At 40.1% G+C, this 20,606-nt stretch overlaps 1 protein-coding gene across 1 annotated transcript in view; it reads left to right on the top strand.

The window, feature by feature from the left end:
- The window catches only part of senp2 (SUMO specific peptidase 2), a 37,038-nt gene extending 18,485 nt beyond the window's left edge, over positions 1-18,553 (top strand). The window contains exons 6-17 of the mRNA XM_061968126.2: positions 1,188-1,344; positions 2,241-2,347; positions 3,867-3,949; positions 4,043-4,091; positions 4,168-4,240; positions 5,502-5,645; positions 5,723-5,854; positions 10,465-10,686; positions 13,050-13,129; positions 13,212-13,296; positions 17,654-17,749; positions 17,834-18,553. Coding sequence (XP_061824110.1) covers positions 1,188-1,344; positions 2,241-2,347; positions 3,867-3,949; positions 4,043-4,091; positions 4,168-4,240; positions 5,502-5,645; positions 5,723-5,854; positions 10,465-10,686; positions 13,050-13,129; positions 13,212-13,296; positions 17,654-17,749; positions 17,834-17,896 — 1,291 coding nt within the window. The 3' untranslated portion in view covers positions 17,897-18,553. The remainder of the gene's footprint in view (positions 1-1,187; positions 1,345-2,240; positions 2,348-3,866; positions 3,950-4,042; positions 4,092-4,167; positions 4,241-5,501; positions 5,646-5,722; positions 5,855-10,464; positions 10,687-13,049; positions 13,130-13,211; positions 13,297-17,653; positions 17,750-17,833) is intronic.
- The last annotated feature ends 2,053 nt before the right edge of the window (positions 18,554-20,606 follow it).

Genomic DNA, 20,606 nt, shown 5'->3' with positions numbered 1-20,606 from the left:
CGGGCGGGTGCGGGCGGGTGTGGTTTTTATAAAATGTTGGTTCGGGTGAATGGCGGATGGATGACGACTTTTGTGATGCGGTTGCGGATGAAATAATTGCCTATCCGCGCATTTCTAGAAGACGCGGCTAATGGGTGTCACCCTTGTAGCCTTTAAAGCCGTCTAAAACAGACTCAATGCTGATCGCCAAAAGGCAGAGTGGTGATCTTCGTGTCTGCATGGATTCTAAAGACTTAAATGCCAACATAAAAAGAGAGCATTACCATAGTCCTACTAAAGAGGAAATTATAAGTGAAATGGCAGCTGCAAGATTCTTCAGTAAACTGGATGCATCTCAAGGATTTTGGCAAATTAAACTACATGAAGAAAGCACGAAATACTGCACATTTAATACTCCATTTGGCCGTTACTGCTTTTTGAGGATGCCTTTTGGAATCTGCTCTGCACCAGAGGTCTTTCATAGAGCCATGGAGCATGTCTTAGAGGGAATGGAAGGCGTCCTAGTTTATGTGGTTGACGTTGTGGTCTGGGACTCTACACTTGATCAACATAATGATCTTAAAGATACAACTGAGAATAATTATTTCTTCATTTTTGGTTCAACTGTTGTAAAATGAAAATATGGCTTTGTAGTCGCCAACATTGAAATTCAATTGTATTTGTGAAAATAGGGAGCAGATATTACACGTTTTTAAGTTATTTCTGCTCCTTTTCATTCGACTCTTACTGTTATGCTGGATCCACTATGGACTGTACTCTCACAATATTATGTTAGACCCACTCGACATCCATTGCATTCGGTCTCCCTAGGGGGGGGGGGGTTACCCACATATGCGGTCCTCTCCAAGGTTTCTCATAGTCATTCACATCGACGTAACACTGGAGTGAGTTTTTCATTGCCCTTATGTGGGCTCTGTACCGAGGATGTCGTTGTGGCTTGTGCAGCCCTTTGAGACACTTGTGATTTAGGGCTATATAAATAAACATTGATTGATTGATTGATTGATTGATTGATATGTTTACTTCAATGTTATGTTGATTTTTATTTTATTCCTTTGTTTGATTTTTTATGAATGAAATTAATAAAAAATTAAATGGAACATCATTTTTAAAAGCCCCTGAAATGAGCAGGATAAATCCTTTTGAACGAATACCCTCATTAATGACAGTATTTTCGGTTTTCACAGTGGGACCTCTTCTGGGCTCCTTGACAAAGAGAGGAGAGGCCCCTTGCAGCTGCTGCCTTCACGGCCTACTGTTAGCATGGGAATGCCCAACTCTGACCAAACTTGCAATGGCTTTGGACACACCCGCTGCTACAAGTCCAGCCTCACTGTGGAAGAGGTAAGCTGTGATATTGTTGGATTTAAGTATAAAAAATAAATAAATAATGGTTTTGTTAAAATGGCACAAACCCCAGATTTCTACTGAATGCGGACCCGCACGGCAGCGGACAAGCTGGAAATCTGTCTCAGCCGAAATTCCTTGGGATGTTACAATATTGACAGTTGCTGACCTTGGGTATCTTGTGGGAAATTATTTGTCGGGCAGCCGTGACTCTCACTTAAAGATAAACTGTCAATTGATTGCTAGTGTCACACGACACCCGGACCATGTATTTACGTCTATTCTCTTCTCCAGTTATGTAAGTTACATAGAAAGCATGTGACTCTTTTCACAGACAACCTTGGCTCGTGTTGTTTTAAAGTAAAAAACCATCAACTGATTTCAGCTTTGGCGCGATAACACTCGATTAACTTTAAGATTCACAACTGAACCTTATTGATTGAGGGGGCTTTTACCGGCGAAGCCGAATCGGCCACTTCTCAAACCGGATATCCGGTCACATCGGTTTATCGTTAACAACCCTAGTGGGGACCAACATGAAGTCAACTTGTCAAAGGTTTTCAGACGTAATTTTACCTTGTTGACACAAATAGATGTGGACATGCTGATTCCGTAGGTCTAAAATTAAAGAATAACATATAATGATATCCCAGGCAGCTATATGGGGATATGGGGGCCTTTGTAACATACCAGCTGATACGGGGACCGGGAAAACAGGGGAATGGTTATGCGTAAAAGTCCGCGCTACTCCGCCCCACATCAGAACGGTGGTGTGGATTGCCGGACTGTGGATGCCGGTGCTGTTCCGTGGCAGTTTCGCTCGGCAGCCGTTCTGCATCTAGTGAAAATCCGGGGTTAGGGTTGACAAGTAGCTCGTGTGTTTTAACCTGCAGGCCATAAAGCAGAATGACAAGGAACACTACAGACGCCTACTGGAGATGGTCACAGAGAAGTACAGCAAGAGCCAACCGCTACCTTTCAACCAAACAAAACCACAACCGTAAGTAGGCTTATACAAGAAAATTGTGCTGCTCTCTTATAGGGATGTATCAATACTCCAAAATCTAAGTCGATACTGGAAAGGTATAAAACGCAAAACATAAAGCGTCTTAGCTTTTTGTTTCAAAATATTTTATGATTTATAAAATGCAAACCGCTGCCATGTAATTAATTATACAATATAGGGACAAGCGGTAAAAAATGGATGGATATACAGTCAAGCATTCATTTTTTTACTTCAAGTTTTCTTTCAAATGTACATAAAAGCTAAAAAATATATTTTTATACAATCGTGCCTGTGTATCATTTCCACTCAAGAAAAAGCTTGCTTGTTAAATACCGGGTAGAAGTAACTAAGTATACTTATTTCAGGCTTTAAATATGATAAAACAAATGTAATTTTTGTCAAAACATCAGGAAGATGACAGAAATGAAGGGAAATCCGATTACGAATACATCTCTGCAGTGGTGTCAGATTTGTTTTTATTGAGGGCCACATCGCAGTTGTGACTGCCCTCACAAGGCAGTTTCTTACAGTTCATAATATATTAATTTAAATGTATAAGGATTTGCCTCATATTATTACACACTTGCCTACGCATTTGATTATATATATATATATATATATATATATATTTTTTTTTTGCGTACACAGTGGGAAAAAAAGTCAATAGATTTTGTGATCAAAAACTAGCAGCTCAGTCGCCAGATTTTTGCCGTAAAACTTTGTGGTTTTTTTACAGCATTTACTGCAAAATGGAGAAACGGTACAACCGTTTTTTCAAGGTAAAATTCTGGCGACTGACTGAGCTGGCAGTTTTTTACTGTAAATTGTATTGTCATGTTTACAGTGTACAATTAGCTTTGAAATAATAAGTCAAACAGATATTGAAATACCGTAATTTCCGGACTATAGCGCATATCGGTATACAAGCCAATTCCACAAAATTTTTGAAGAAATAAAATGGGTGCGTAATACAATAAAGTAAAACAAGTGAGTGTAGAGTTTGAGCAGAAAAGGCCGTATTGTTGTTCTGTTCTTGAGTGTTCCAATCGTTCAAATAGAGAGATAAGAAATAGCTTTCATAAAGTCCCAAAATAATTGGTTCATAAAGGTAATAAAGTCGGTGGGAAAAACAAAGGTGCGTCGAAGGAAGTTTCTCTTAAAAAAATGTAACTTTCATCATCTTGTGGAATACAATCGGGCTATGCTTGTGTCTGCAGCGATCACTTTGTAAAATGTTTGTTTGAATAAAAAAACGCTCTATAGCCCGCAGACTTTTTTTGGAATCACTAATAACCTGGAGTTCTTCGAACGCAGATGTCTTGCCAGGACATATGGTACAATACAATCAGCAAGATAGGTAGACACCTATCTAGATAGATAGACACCTGTGCATGAAAGACGTCTGTGCAATCTCAGTATTGACCATTGCTTCCAGTAAATGCTTCATATGAATAGTTGTTTATTTTGTATATCCATAACACACTTTACGACCTTATCTTTCAATGTTTTGCAGTGTGTCTGTATCACAAGGTCAACACACGGTGACGGCTTCAAGAAAACCTTTTGAGAAGACACCCAAAAAGATGGGATATTCCAGTAAGAACCTCCACATCCCTCATGCAAGGATGAGGCTAGTAAAGATAACTACTGTATGAATGTTTTAATGTGACGTTTCTGTGTGCTGCGCAGCTGCCCCCACTATGCTGGCTTGGAGAAATGCATCTGCAAACAAGGGCAGGTTGGTCTATTAGCTATTTCTTATACGGAGTAAAAGATATTTCTGGATTAAGCATCTGTGATTTATTTTCTAACAGATGGACGGGGCTGCCTCTCAGTAAATCTTACACAGCAGCACCAGAAGACAGCCAGCGTGGGCGAGGTGCAAAGGTATTTCCCCCCCCCCCATTTTGTATTTGTTGTAGAGATGCGCGGATAAGCAATTATTTCATCCGCAACCGCATCACAAAAGTCGTCATCCACCCGCCATCCACCCGAACCAACATTTTATCAAAACCACACCTGCCCGCCATGACAAAATATCAGACAATCTCCATTGTCAACGACAGGCAGGAAAATAAAGATAAACACATAGTCTATGTTGTAGGCATAAGCTCATACGTTTTTAAGTTGAAATAAAAAAAAAATTTTTAAAAATGTGCCTCATAAGCCTTAGGCTGTCAATCACGCGCACAAACTTAAATTATAAAATAACATGTATGTCATCCCTATTTAAACAAAAATAAATAATAATAATAAATTACCTGCAACTTATTGGCCAAGGCAAATAGCTGAAGGGGGGAAATCAAACCCATCAGACTGCACTTTATCATCAAACTTGAATTATAATGAAAATAGACGGTCGCGACAAACAAAGCAGGCTAAATAGCCTTACATTGTCGCCAATCGGAGATGCGCTTCACTTGAAAGCGAGGCCAAATAATTAACACACAGTAGTATATCTCGAGTAGAAAAAAACCACAATAAACAATGCAATTGCCTTAATTCCTTTGCATTGTAGTGCGCCCAAACAACACGTAACCATGAAAATTATTCAGCTGACCGAACTCAATATAGGTTAGACATGGGCTTATTTGGTATAGCCTAGGTAACGTAGACTAATTCGTTTAACATATCCAACCGTATGTCTACTTACTTCTTTTTTTTTAGCACTATGCAGGAATAAAAGGGCATCTACAGTGCCAGGATTCAGGCGAGAGTGCCTGGCCTCTAAAATGCGCCCTGCTGCGCTGAAGGAGCGCTCACTTGCGCCACTTGTTGCTGGGACGCGGTGCCATCTTTTTCTTTTTTTCTTCTTCGTCTGTTGTGTTGTGTTGTGCTGCAGTGCCTGATGAATAATTGACTGTTTCAAAGAGTGCTGCTCGTTTTTCGTATATGGGTAACAACATTTAACTATGTATATATATTTCCGAATTGGTTCAACCGCCATCCGCCCGCATCTATTTAAAATCTATTTTTACCCGCCCGACCCGCGGTTTATCCGCGGTTGTGTCCGCAAACCGCGCATCTCTAATTTGTTGGCATATAGGCAACTTTTGATTGAAGTGTCGCAGTCACGTTTTAGTGGAGCGTAAGTCAGGGCTCATTATCACGGTTGGAAGTGTTTCACCGGTTCTCCTGTGACGTGCAGAAAACAGTACCTGAGTTGGACCTTTCCACAGAAGTAGCCACTCGCCTCAACCTCGTCGATCGAGTGCCGCCTACCGTCAGCCTGCCCGCACCGCACGCGTTGCATGCAAGACACACTGCTGAGGACATACCCCGACTTACTCAGGCAAGGCCAAGTCGCACAAAGTGTGAATGGGGTTTACTGGCAGGAAGGATGCCATTAATGCTGTATGCTATGTGCAGGAGATGGCGACAGAAGTAAGCGCTGCTCTGGCACAGAATGACCCCAATTTGGTTTTAAGTGCTGCTTTCAAGCTGCGCATCACGCAGAGAGACTTGGCGACTCTTCAGGAGGGCGGCTGGCTCAATGACGAGGTATTTCACTGTTTTTATTGTTTTCTGTGCAAAATTCAAGTTTACTGTGTAATTCAAGCAGAGTGGTACCTCAACTTACCTCAACCAAAGTCGTAACTCAAAACACTCAAACAGTACATTTGGAAAGTATTCACAATGCTTAATTTATTTTCAAATTCTTTTATGTTACAGCAGGGGTGTCAAACTCATTTTAGATGGGGGGCCACATGGAGAAAAATCTACTCCCAAGTGGGCCGGACTGGTAAAATCACGGCACGATAACTTAAAAATAAAGATTGCTTGTTTGATTGAGACTTTTATTCGTAGATTGCACAGTACAGTACATATTTCGTGCAATTGACCACTAAATGGTAACACCCGAATAAATTTTTCAACTTGTTTAAGTCGGGGTCCACGTTAATCAATTCATGGTACAAATATATACTATCAGCATAATACAGTCATCACACAAGTTAATCATCAGAGTATATACATTGAATTATTTACATTATTTACAATCCGGGAGGTGGGTGGTGGAGGGGGTTGGGGCGGAGGTTAGGTTTGGTTGATATCAGCACTTCAGTCATTAACAATTATATCATCAGAGAAATGGACATTGAAACAGTGTAGGTCTGACTTGGTAGGATATGTACAGCGAGCAGTGAATATAGTGAGCTCAGAAAGCATAAGAACAAGTATATACATTTGATTATTTACATTTGATTAATTACAATCCAGGGAGGTGGGATGTGGTGGGGGGAAGGTGTTAGTCTAGGGTTGTAGTTGACTGGAGGTGTTCTTTTAGTGCGATTTTGAAGGAGGGTAGAGATGCACTTTCTTTTACACCTGTTGGGAGTGCATTCCATATGGATATGGCATAGAAGGAGAATGAGTTAAGACCTTTGTTAGATCGGAATCTGGGTTTGACGTGGTTAGTGGAGCTCCCCCTGGTGTTGTGGTTATGGCGGTCATTTACGTTAAGGTAGTAGTTTGACATGTACTTCGGTATCAGGGAGGTGTAGCGGATTTTATAGACTAGGCTCAGTGCAAGTTGTTTTACTCTGTCCTCCACCCTGAGCCAGCCCACTTTGGAGAAGTGGGTAGGAGTGAGGTGTGATCTGGGGTGGAGGTGTAGAAGTAACCTGACTAGCTTGTTCTGGGAGGTTTGGAGTCTGGATTTGAGGGTTTTGGAGGTGCTGGGGTACCAGAAGACAACTTCAGATTGTTTTCTTTGTATAAAAAAAGAACAAGCACATTCTGAAATTGTATAAATCATAATGTTTTGGGGTTTTTTTTACACTTACATATTGCGGTTAATAGTATACATACTTTATTTGTTGTTATTTATATTTTCTAAATAAATAATGTGTTAATGTTCATCAGTCAACTCATTGGTGTTAATTTGCAATCTTATCAAGATAAAAAAATTATATCAAAATCAAATTACTGTATGTTATTTATGTAGTTTGATAATTTTCCTCGACTGATGTACTAACATCATGTGATTTATTTTGTACAAAGATACAAATAATTGCTATTGCGACATCCAGTGGACACATTTAGAACAACTGTTTCTTTCATTCAATAATTTCATGTTAATTTTTTATACTTAGCAAACTCATCCCGCGGGCCGGATAAAATGAATCAATCAATCAATGTTTATTTATATAGCCCTAACCTGTTCGCGGGCCTGATCGGGCCCTCGGGCCGTACGTTTGACACCCCTGGTTTAGATTTTCGACATGTGTGGGAAAGCGACCAACGTATAATCCTTGATATCACTCGACAAATCGTTTTTTGATCAAGTATAGGGATCTATTCCATTGCATAGTTCGATTTTTTACTCGTATCTGCTTTCTGCAGAAAGATTTAAGCCTCTTTTTTACTCTGATAGTTTGCGCGCTGCTTTGCTGTACAACAGCCATCTTAGCTTGGTTGACCACCACTGGTTTTCAATTCCGGGAAGAAGTCCCGTGTCAGAATTCAAGCAATGTTGGTCATTTCAAGCATTACCGGAACTTCTTTCCTTGGCACATGGCTTTTATTGCTCAAAGCAACGTACTTCCTACTTCCGTCACCAAACGTGTTCCTACCGCCGTCAACAAACGTGTGTGTTTTTAATCATGATAGACTTCGTAATAGACGACGAAGACAATTATTTTTGGACAAATGAGGATTCGCAACCTTATCTTTTTGAATCTGAATACACGGAGCTCTGCCTATAGAAGCTAAGTGAGCACGAAGAGAGGGTAAAATGTTGGTGCAGACTAGGGTTGTATGGTATACTGGTATTAGTATAGTACCGCGATACTAATGAATCTTATTCGGTACTATATCGCCTCTGAAAAGTACCGGTCCGCCATCTCCCCGACCCCGTTGTCATGTCATGTCATTGCTGGTTTACGAGCAGACGAGCATGTTCGGCAGCGCACAATCACGGAGTACTTAAAAGCAGACAGTGTGTAGACAGAAAAGGGAGAACGGATGCATTTTGGCTTAAAGTAACGATAAAGGTGAAGTTATAACACTGAAACGCCCTCAGGAAGAGGTGCTTTAAGACATAGCTAGCTAGCTAGCGGCTAAAGCCCAGCCTCAGTCTGCAGTGTTTAAGCTACTTATAAATCACTAATCCTCGCCTCCATGGCGACAAAAAGTATCATCGCTGCAGGACGAGGAATAGCTAAACATGCTTCACTACACACCGCAGCTCACTGGCGTCAAAATGTAAACAAACGCCATTGGTGGATCTCCACCTGACAGCCACTGTAATTGTCAGGTTCAAACACTGATGCCATCTATTAAACAAGACAAGAAGCAAAGAATCAAACAGAGACAGAATTAAATTTGGACTCAATATTGAGGAGAAACGCGGCGACTGTACTCTCTGTACAGTCTTCCACCACGCTCTGACGGAAAAAGGTTTACGTCTCCTCCTTTATTTGGGCGCTCCCTGTTTACACAACATCATCTGCTTCCAAAGGAATGTATGTAAACAGCTCTTGATTTTGGTCACATTGAAAACAAGAGAAAAAGATGCCTCGGGCTTGGGCTAGTCATGGATTCAGCTCGAGCAGGTCTTCGATGACAATAGATAACCCCTTCCTGTCTCCTCCCATCGTACACAATGGAATTTTCCAAGCCTTTGCTTGGTGCAACAAAGACAGCCTCTTGTCTGTTCATTGGGAACTCAGAACGGAAAGTTTTTTTGATAATTTACATACAATTTTTCTGACAGTAATGATGCCAAGTACAGGAGCGTATCTAGTCGATACTACTATGATTACGTCAATATTTTTTGGCATCACATTTTCTTTCGTTTTTTTTTAATTTATATTAATAATAACTGGGATTTATATAGCGCTTTTCTAAGTACCCAAAGTCGCTTTACATGTAGAACCCATCAATCATTCACACCTGGTGGTGGTAAGCTACTTTCATAGCCACAGCTGCCCTGGGGTAGACTGACGGAAGCTTGGCTGCAATTTGCTCCAACGGCCCCTCCGACCACCACCTATCATTCATCATTCAATTCACCGGTGTGAGTGGCACCGGGGGCAAAGGGTGAAGTGTCCCGCCCAAGGACACAACGGCAGCGATTTTTTTTTTTGGATGGTAAGAGGCGGGGAGCGAACCTGCAACCCTCAGGTTTCTGGCACGGTTGCTCTACCCACCAAATATTATGTTTATAAACTCAGGAAATATGTCCCTGGACACATGAGGACTTTGAATATGATCCTGTAACTACTTGGTATCGGATTGATACCCAAATTTGTGGTATCATCCAAAACATCCAAACAACAGAAAAATAAATGATTATTACATTTTAACAAGTGTAGATAGAACATGTTAAAAGAGAAAGTACCGGTAAGCAGATATTAACAGTAAAGGAACAAGTAGATTAATAATTCATTTTCTACCACTTGTCCTTAATAATTTTGGCAAAATAATAGAATGGAAAATGAAATAATATGTTACTGCATATGTCAGCAGACTAAATTAGGAGTCTTTGTTTGTTTACTTACTATTAAAAGACAAGTTGTCTTGTATGTTCACTATTTTATTTAAGGACAAACTTGCAATAAGAAACATATGTTTAATGTGCCCTAAGATTTTTTGTTAAAATAAAGCCAATAATGCAATTTTTTGCGGTCCCCGTTATTTAGAAAAAGTACAGAAAAGTATCTAAATAATTTTGGTACCGGTACCAAAATATTGGCATTGGGAAAACACTAGTAAACAGTGGCAAGAGAGTCAGGACCGTCGTGAACTTTTGCCCAAAGATTCTCACCTCTACTTCATACTGCAACAAACGTGCTTCAGGCATGCACATCAGGCGTGGGTGGAGGAGCAAACCTCAGCATGGAGGATGTGGAAGCTCTACCGCTGCTAAAGGTTTGGTTTCCAATGGTAGATCTCTAGCTATGAGCTAATGATAGCAATCACAGCGCATATCCTACGCCATCTAGGGATGGAGAGGCTTGTAACTCAAACTATGCTCGCAATTTTAGGCATAAAAAAATGCAGAGAAGCCGCTTGTATCTCAAATACTCGTAAGTTGATGTACCACTGTGTTATTCTTACAGAGATAGCTAATATTCTCTAAACCTTACACTTATGTTTCCAATGTGCAGGTGATCAACTTCTACCTGTCCCTGGTCATGGAGCAGTGTTCCGACACGGGAGCGAGAGTGTACTCGTTCAGCACCTTCTTCTACCCCAAGCTCCGAGGCGGAGGAGTAGCGGGCCAACCCGGGGGGCACGCCGCCGTGAAGCGCTGGACGAAAGCCGTCGACCTCTTTCTGTACGACTTGGTTCTAGTCCCTCTGCATCTAGGCGTCCACTGGGCTCTAGCGGTGAGTCAGAACACTTGAACAGAACCCTAGGCTATCTAAGGCCTAAGACTATGTCTACACTAATCAAATCAAATCAAATCAACTTTATTTATAAAGCACATTTAAAATGTATCACAGGGGTAGCCAAAGTGCTGTACAATGGGCAGGTTAAAAGATAACACAAGGGAAACGAGCAAGCACAACACAAACAGAGCACGATAGAAAAATAAAATAAAACATAAAAAACAGGTTCACAGCAGGTGCATTGTGGGACGCCATAGCAGGATGGAGATCACTCAGTGTTAAAAGCCATGGAATAAAAGTATGTTTTTAAGAGTGATTTAAAAACAGGAAGAGAGAAGGCCTGTCTAACACTCAGAAATACTGTATATAAGCCGGATAACCCCTTAAACGAATCATTTTTTAGCCTAAGCCCCGTTTTGGCCACACTATATCATCGTTTAAGGTCCCCCTCCTTGGACAATTTTTTACACGGGTAAGTGCGCCGTCTATTTCTTGAATCTCCAGCTCTTAGCTTTGTATGGACTCATTGATTGTTTACAAACTGAGTTCGGAGAGGAAGTTACGCCATAAAAGACCGCGCCCCACAAAGGAAGTGACGTCAGAAAGAAGGCGCCACAGCCAGCTTCATAATAAAGCGGTTTCGTAACTTGGAGCTAACCACTGGAAATATGGAGGCGAGTCATCCAGACATGCCCTTGTTTCTCCTTCCGTCTGTACAGACGCTTGTGGAAATCACACATAAATACCTTAAGAGAAAGCGATTGCAGCTATTTGGGATACTACACTTCTCAGACGGCAAGATAACTTTCAGATGTCCAGGTCAGCTGTGATTCCACTTACCGAAAAACTTTGTCCATTTGTCGAAGGAGAGCCGACGAGAATGCGGGCTCCCGTGGATGTGATAAAAAATTTTTTAAAAAGGTAGCGTGTGCTTTGTATTACCTGGCCGTCGAGGGAAGACTACGGAACACAGCAAATGCTTTTGGACTGGCAAAGCAGACTGTATCAGTTATTGTCTGCCATGTATGTCGCGGCCTCAACGGGTATATAAAGTCACCAAAAAAAAATGGACAATGAAGGTGAAGGCAAAAGAGTGAGGAGTGACCAGATATCTAGATCCCTAGTTTGATTGATGTAAAATGTTCTTTATCACATTGTTTACTTTCACGTGTCCATTAAACATACTTGCCAACCCTCCCGGATTTTCCGGGAGACTCCCGAAATTCAGCGCCTCTCCCAAAAACCTCCCGGGACAAATTTTCTCCCGAAATTCAGGCGGACTCAGGTCCTCCACAATATAAAATCACGTTATAACTATAGAATGATGGAGGGCGAGTTCTTGGTTTCTTATGTGGGTTTATTGTTAGGCAGTTTCATTAACGTCCTCCCAGCGTGGCAACAACACACAACAACAGCAGTCACTTTTTTGTATACCGTAAAGCAGTTCGTCTGCCGTAAACAGCAATGTTGTGACACTCTTAAACAGGACAATACTGCCATCTAGTGCATTTGATGAAAGCAATTTTGTGCGTGCCACACATCAATGCATCATCAGAGAGGGTGTTCAGCATGGTTCGAAAAATAGTGACAGAGAATAGAACAAGGATGGACAAGTCAACCCTTAACTCACCAATGAGTAGATGAGTGTTATGTGTGTATATGTGTAAATAAATGAACACTGAAATTCAAGTATTTATTTTATATATATATATATATATATATATATATATATATATATACATACATAATAAAATAAATATATGTACCGGTGTATATATATATATATATATATATATATATAGCTAGAATTCACTTAAAGTCAAGTATTTCTTATATATATATATATGAAATACTTGACTTGGTGAATTCTAGCTGTAAATATACTCCTCCCCTTTTAGCCACGCCCCCGTCCCACCCCGACCACCCCCACCCCCACCTCCCGAAATCGGAGGTCTCAAGGTTGGCAAGTATGCCATTAAAGATTTGATAAATTTATGATGGCTCAGGTGTGATTCACTACAATAGGTCCTAACAGCACACTGGATTCCAGTTAATTGAAATACCACAACACTGGATATTGTCCAGATAAGTTAAATTTAAGAACTTGCACACAAAGCAACACTGGAGGTGACTATGACGTGCGAATTGTCCGCGCATGCGTACTAGGTCATGTTGCGCCGGCGGACGGAGGGGGGGGGGGTCTTAACCGACCATTGTGTATGTGTGGACAAGGATAAGGTTAGGTGGGATTTACCCTGGATAACCTTAGCCGGCTTAGTGTAGAAGGGGCCTTAGCATGTTGCTGTGCATATATATATATATATAACAACATGTATGTGCCTTCCATCCCTCTCCCTCAGGTGATAGATTTGAAAGCAAAGACGGTGAAGTCCTACGATTCAATAGGCCAAAGACATGACGACATTTGCAGTCTTTTACTGTGAGTCTACCTACATATTGTTTTTTTTATTCCACTTTGTCCTTGCAATGCTTTTAACTGGACATGCTGGTTCTTTTTGCAGCCTCTACCTCAAGGAGGAGCACAAAGCAAAAAAACTCAGAGAACTCGACATCTCAAAGTGGACTGTTGGTTGCATGCGAGCCTCTGTAAGTGATCATGTAAAAATACCCTAGTTCCTCATTAAATTGTTTCATACAGTTGTCAAAAATGGAACAATTAAGCCTTTAGATTACACCTGTACATCGTCTTTTACAGGCGAGTGTGAAAGGAGCTTTAGACGCCATGCTCCAATAAATTATTGGGTGCATCGTTTACTATACTTCAGTAACTTGTACTCATCTACTGACATCCTGGCTTATTTCAAACATTTCAAAAATGTAAGTTTTTGTATTAAATACTCAAGTTTGTCAATCAAATAGTCAAAATAATAATCGTGTGAATGTATTGTATTGAGCTTGCAATTGAAGTGGCATTTGAGGGCGAAAAAAAGCCCATATATAAGTAAAAATTAACAGTTAATTTATTTATTTTTTAACTCCAAGGAGGAAAAAAAGTGCAGACACACCATGATAAGCAACGTAGCAAAAGTGATTGAAATTGACTCTCAAGCACGGGTGGGTATATATATATATATATATATATATATATATATACAGGTAAAAGCCAGTAAATTAGAATATTTTGAAAAACTTGATTTATTTCAGTAATTGCATTCAAAAGGTGTAACTTGTACATTATATTTATTCATTGCACACAGACTGATGCATTCAAATGTTTATTTCATTTAATTTTGATGATTTGAAGTGGCAACAAATGAAAATCCAAAATTCCGTGTGTCACAAAATTAGAATATTACTTAAGGCTAATACAAAAAAGGGATTTTTAGAAATGTTGGCCAACTGAAAAGTATGAAAATGAAAAATATGAGCATGTACAATACTCAATACTTGGTTGGAGCTCCTTTTGCCTCAATTACTGCGTTAATGCGGCGTGGCATGGAGTCGATGAGTTTCTGGCACTGCTCAGGTGTTATGAGAGCCCAGGTTGCTCTGATAGTGGCCTTCAACTCTTCTGCGTTTTTGGGTCTGGCATTCTGCATCTTCCTTTTCACAATACCCCACAGATTTTCTATGGGGCTAAGGTCAGGGGAGTTGGCGGGCCAATTTAGAACAGAAATACCATGGTCCGTAAACCAGGCACGGGTAGATTTTGCGCTGTGTGCAGGCGCCAAGTCCTGTTGGAACTTGAAATCTCCATCTCCATAGAGCAGGTCAGCAGCAGGAAGCATGAAGTGCTCTAAAACTTGCTGGTAGACGGCTGCGTTGACCCTGGATCTCAGGAAACAGAGTGGACCGACACCAGCAGATGACATGGCACCCCAAACCATCACCCAACCATGCAAATTTTGCATTTCCTTTGGAAATCGAGGTCCCAGAGTCTGGAGGAAGACAGGAGAGGCACAGGATCCACGTTGCCTGAAGTCTAGTGTAAAGTTTCCACCACCAGTGATGGTTTGGGGTGCCATGTCATCTGCTGGTGTCGGTCCACTCTGTTTCCTGAGATCCAGGGTCAACGCAGCCGTCTACCAGCAAGTTTTAGAGCACTTCATGCTTCCTGCTGCTGACCTGCTCTATGGAGATGGAGATTTCAAGTTCCAACAGGACTTGGCGCCTGCACACAGCGCAAAATCTACCCGTGCCTGGTTTACGGACCATGGTATTTCTGTTCTAAATTGGCCCGCCAACTCCCCTGACCTTAGCCCCATAGAAAATCTGTGGGGTATTGTGAAAAGGAAGATGCAGAATGCCAGACCCAAAAACGCAGAAGAGTTGAAGGCCACTATCAGAGCAACCTGGGCTCTCATAACACCTGAGCAGTGCCAGAAACTCATCGACTCCATGCCACGCCGCATTAACGCAGTAATTGAGGCAAAAGGAGCTCCAACCAAGTATTGAGTATTGTACATGCTCATATTTTTCATTTTCATACTTTTCAGTTGGCCAACATTTCTAAAAATCCCTTTTTTGTATTAGCCTTAAGTAATATTCTAATTTTGTGACACACGGAATTTTGGATTTTCATTTGTTGCCATTTCAAATCATCAAAATGAAATGAAATAAACATTTGAATGCATCAGTCTGTGTGCAATGAATAAATATAATGTACAAGTTACACCTTTTGAATGCAATTACTGAAATAAATCAAGTTTTTCAAAATATTCTAATTTACTGGCTTTTACCTGTGTATATATATATTTTTTTTTTTTATTATATATATATATATTTTTTTTTTTATATATCTGTTGGAACTAAGAGTAGACTTGGACTATACATCTATTTTCAACAATATCATATCAGAACCTCAAAGAAACACAAAAATGGTATTACAGGGTTAACACTAGGGTACCGATACCGGTACCAAAATGTATTTCGATACTTTTCAGTACTTTTCGATACTTTTCTAAATAAAGGGGACCACAAAAAAGCTGGGTTGCCTATTAAGCTTGTTGACTATGACAAGCACAAATACACGGCTAAAGCCAGAGGCGAGACAAAGCAAATCACAAGTGTCTTCAGCTGCGTCCTGACCCAGAACTATTTAACTGGTGGCCCGTGGGTCGGAGTTTTCCCGTAAAGAAAAAAATACTTTTATAATTTTGGAAATCAGCAGAACACTATAGAGCATATTTCTTTTGGGTTTTTTTCAAACTAACAACAAACACTAGTGTTTTAAAACAGCAGAGCGCTCCTTCCTGTCAAATAATCTTTGATAAACATAAATATAATTTTTTGACTATACAGTATTATCGATTTGATGAGATAAAAACTTGGAAGTCTTACGTTACATGTACAATTGTATTTATTTTTAAATACTTGAGGTTAAAGTCCTGCCCCCTACCCTTGGTCCTTACCCTTCGGGAAAAAGCGGTTCAGTTGCTTAGTCCCTGAAACTAGAATTATACTGTATATATTTTGATGTATTATTTCTGTGTTTTATCATGTTTTTAAAAAATTTGAATTATTCGTATAGTTTGATTACAATAGGATATTGTGTTTATAAACATTCGTGATTAAGGACTATACAAATAAAATTTGATTGATCAAGCATGTACAAATTTAATTTAAAAACGTTTAAATTCCTAAACTCCCATACACTGCAAAACTACCGTATTTTTCGGAGTATAAGTCGCACCTGCCGAAAATGCATAATAAAGAAGGAAAAAAACATATATAAGTTGCACTGGAGCCCGGCCAAACTATGAAAAAAACTGCGACTTATAGTCCGAAAAATACGGTAATAATAAGGCGATTGTCACGAATTCCGCAGCCTCATCATTCTGACCCAAAAGCAGAGCTTAGCAGACCCATTGCCAGGTAAAGTAAGGGTGTTACACCCGACGAAAACATCGGCCCTGGAGGGAATGTCTCCCCTGTGCTCCTCGACTACGGTCTGCACGGGAGCCGAACAGCTGGAAAGCTGTAACAACTCCATTATTACCTGTCACACCTAATCACAAGTAGGCAATTGAAGGCAGGCAGCGGTTAACGATGCCAAACTTTTTTAGCGTGACCAACAAAGCAACTGGTGCTGTCGCCATCGCAACTGGCAGCTGCTGCTACCACTACGGAAAAACAAAAAATACATTGTCAGAATCAACAGTCTTGTGAGTCACTAGAGAGTAACAGTTAATGTAAAATGTTCAACTACTCAAGATTATTATTGTCAAATACTTAGAGTTTTGTCTATACAGAAAAATGTCTGCAGTAGGACATGGGCATTAAATGGCATTAAAAAGCATTAAATTACATTTGCCGATACCTGCAGAAACAATGGTATATTTTATTATATTTTTATTTATGTAACAGAAGTGTTAAATGGAACATTCTTTAAAAAAAAAAAAAAGAAGAAGAAGAAGGCCACCTTCCTAATAGACACAGAGTACTCTCTGTAGTTGAGTAAACCAACTGTCAGGTTCAAACACTGATGACCTCTATTAAACAAGACAAGAAGCAAAGAATTTAACAGGCAGAATTAAATTTGGCTCAATTGAGGAGAGACGCCTCACCACGCACTGGCGAAAGATTGTACGCCTCCTCTTTTATTTGGACTTTCCCTGATTACATTGCAACAGCTGTTTCTAAGGGACCGGGGTCGTAAACAGCCATCGCCTTTGATTACAACAGTTCAAAGAAAAGGTCATAAAACAGTTCAAAGAAGAGGTCCCTGAAGGAGAGTCTGGTCCTGCTTCCTCTTCACTTTGTAGTTTTCGGGTCAAGACAATATCTTTCTGTTGATTACAATACGTGAAAGAAATGGATGCTTCCCATCCTACACAGTGGAGTTTTACAAGCCTTTTGTTTGGTAGGATCAAAGACAGCTTTTGTCCTCTCGCCGGGAACTCATTGAAACACAACGTTTTGTGATAACTTAGATACAATTATTCCAACAACCACAAAACTGGGTATGTTTAGAGTCATATATTTTGCGATAACTTTCTTCCAGGAAATCCCCCAGCAGAAAAATGGCAGCGACTGTGGAGTGTTTGCATGTAAATATGCACAATACATCGCTAAAGGAAGACCCCTCACCTTCAAACAGGTATTGTAAAAGGCCTTTGTCTGTTCCTGTGATTTCTATACAAACACGAAAAGTAACAGGTTTTTTTTATTTTTGACCGTGCAGTGGCACATGCCCCTCTTCCGTAAGTTAATGATTTGGGAAATTTTGCATCGGAAGCTGCTGTAACATGTCCGTTCATGCTGAAGAAACGTATACAGACATTGCAAGGAAAGGAAGAAGAAGAAGAACCGAGCTTGGAGGACGATTTGTCCGACTGAAGACCAGCTGCTCACCGTTTAAGACTTAATTGACGTCCCTTTACAGCTCTGTGACATGAACCTGTTGTAGTCTCTGAGTTTTAATTAGAGACATGCACATTGAGAGCTTTGCTGCTGGCCGAGTGACTTTTTTTTTTTCCTTTTTATTTAATTTTTTTTACCTTTGCATTCTTTGTATAATTGTCATTAGTACTGCCACAAGTGCCTTTTATCTTCTGACACTGACCTCAGATCGAAACTGGAGCGCGACCATGATTGGATTCCAATGTAGGATTTAACAAGCAGCAGACAAGCATGTTTAAGTTAAACTTGCGGAAAATACATGAAGTTCTTTTTTTACGACGTGACTGAATTAGTTTTTTGGGAAGTATATATTTAGTTGTGCTTTCTTCAATGAATGTAGTTGTTTATACCCTGACTGAAGCAGTAAGAGGTGTGATGGTAATGTACAGTACCGTTTTTTACAATTGCATAGCAAACTACTGTAAACAGGCATGTTGGGAGTTCATGCTTTAAAATGTGATGCCCCCCAAAAAAGGAATAAATGTTATTAATGTAACCTCCATTTGGCTCATTGTTACTGGCCATAGTGCGGTGCTTCTCGATTATATTTATGTGAGCAGCCGATGCATTGTCGTCTCGACTTCGACTACTTTTGGTAAAGTAGCTTCAAGATTGCAGTTCGTTTTGAGGACGAAAGTTGGAAATCATTTGCTTGAAGCCCTTTTCTTCCACCGTGGAAAGAGGACACTTGTGTGAAGTTGCCCCCCTGACCCCCACCATGTCCAAATCTCCCCAAACTTGCTGTGCTACGTTTGTTCTGTAAACATTTTCATTTGTGCCTTTATGGTTTTTAAGTTATTATTTAATAAATCACCTGTCGGAGGCACAACAAAATAGCTTTAACACACCCCAAACCTGGTCCAGTCGTTTTTGCTGCAAACATTTCATTAATATCAATGTTATGAATTATTGACCTTTTGAAGGCTCCAATTACTTCACATCAAATATTTTATTTTGAAATATAGGGGCCCCGCCCACCCCCTGCAAGGGCTTCAGCCCATGGAAGAATTAAATTTGGCTCAATTGAGGAGAGACGCCTCACCACGCACTGGCGAAAGATTGTACGCCTCCTCTTTTATTTGGACTTTCCCTGATTACATGGCAACAGCTGTTTCTAAGGGACCGAGGTCGTAAACAGCCATCGCCTTTGATTACAACGGTTCAAAGAAAAGGTTGTAAAACAGTTCAAAGAAGAGGTCCCTGATGGAGAGTCTGGTCCTGCTTCCTCTTCACTTTGTAGTTCTTGGGTCAAGACAATATATTTCTGTTGATTAGCCCATGGAAGCCCTTTACTCCACGGTCGAAAAATGGATGGATGTAAGAAAGAGTGTGTTGGTTTGTTTATAAATAAAGACAATGCTTTTTATTTTGAAGCAACCAGACAGGAAAAGGATCTCAGCCAATAATTCAATCTAATGGTGTCCATCGATCTATTTTCTACTGCTTGTCCCTTTCGGGGTTCTGGGGGGTGCTGGAGCCTATCCAAGCTGCACTCATCGCAGGGCCAATACAGAGACAACATTCACACATTAGGGCCAATTTAATTGGCCCTAATGTGTAAAGGGGTCGGCAACCCAAATTGTTGAAAGAGCCATATTGGACCACAAATACAAAAAAGTAAACGGTCTGGAGGTGCAAAAAATCAAAATACTTAGACTTTAAGTGTTATAATGATGGCAACACTTTATGTAAGTGGCTAATTAGCTATATTAGCCTACTATCAAAATGACTATGTGTCGCAGGCTGATTCAAATCCTCGTTGACAGAAATGTTGAAATGTAATATTTATTCTACACATTTTTACAACATTAGTAAAACTAATCAGAGGGTGAGATAACTCCTGGAAATGACTGTCTTAGAATGGCCAAAGGTATAGATGTGTGTGTCCAAGTTAATGGAAACGGCGGGCTGTCTTCGTCTAATGGATTTAATACAAATTTTTCAAGCTGGGTAATGTTTGCTGTGGTCTGGAACAACATGGCGCACAAACAACTATCAGAAATGTAGCCAATATTACATACAGATAATGTGTCATGAAAAAAAAAAAACTAAATACACCAACGACATAAGTAAAGGAAATTAAATGATCTCAAATATAGCTACAAATGAGGCTTAATGATGCAATATGTACATACAGCTGGCCTAAATAGCATGGATTAGCTTGCAGTCATGCAGTGACCAAATATTCCTGATTAGCACTCCATAACCAAAAAAAACTAAAACGGATTAACTCGCCAGAATATAAAGATAATACAACATACATCCGTAAACGTGGATGCGTATGCAAAAGTGAAATATATATTTATCTGTACAGTGATCTATTTATTTATATCTGCACCTTATTGCTATTTTATCCTCCACTACCATGAGCTAATGCAACAAAATGTTGTTCTTATCTGTACTGTAAAGTTCAAATTTGAGTGACAATAAAAAGGAAGTCTATAAAAAGTCAATAACATCAACAAAGCTCATCTTTGTGCATTCACACACAGCATAAGAAGTTTGGTGGACGAAATGAGACAAAGAAGGAGTGGCATATAACACGTCTTTCTGTG

Source organism: Nerophis lumbriciformis, linkage group LG08 (assembly GCF_033978685.3).
Source record: "Nerophis lumbriciformis linkage group LG08, RoL_Nlum_v2.1, whole genome shotgun sequence".
In the NCBI taxonomy this organism is placed as follows: Eukaryota; Metazoa; Chordata; class Actinopteri; order Syngnathiformes; family Syngnathidae; genus Nerophis; species Nerophis lumbriciformis.
This window is presented reverse-complemented; position numbering and strand designations above follow the sequence as displayed.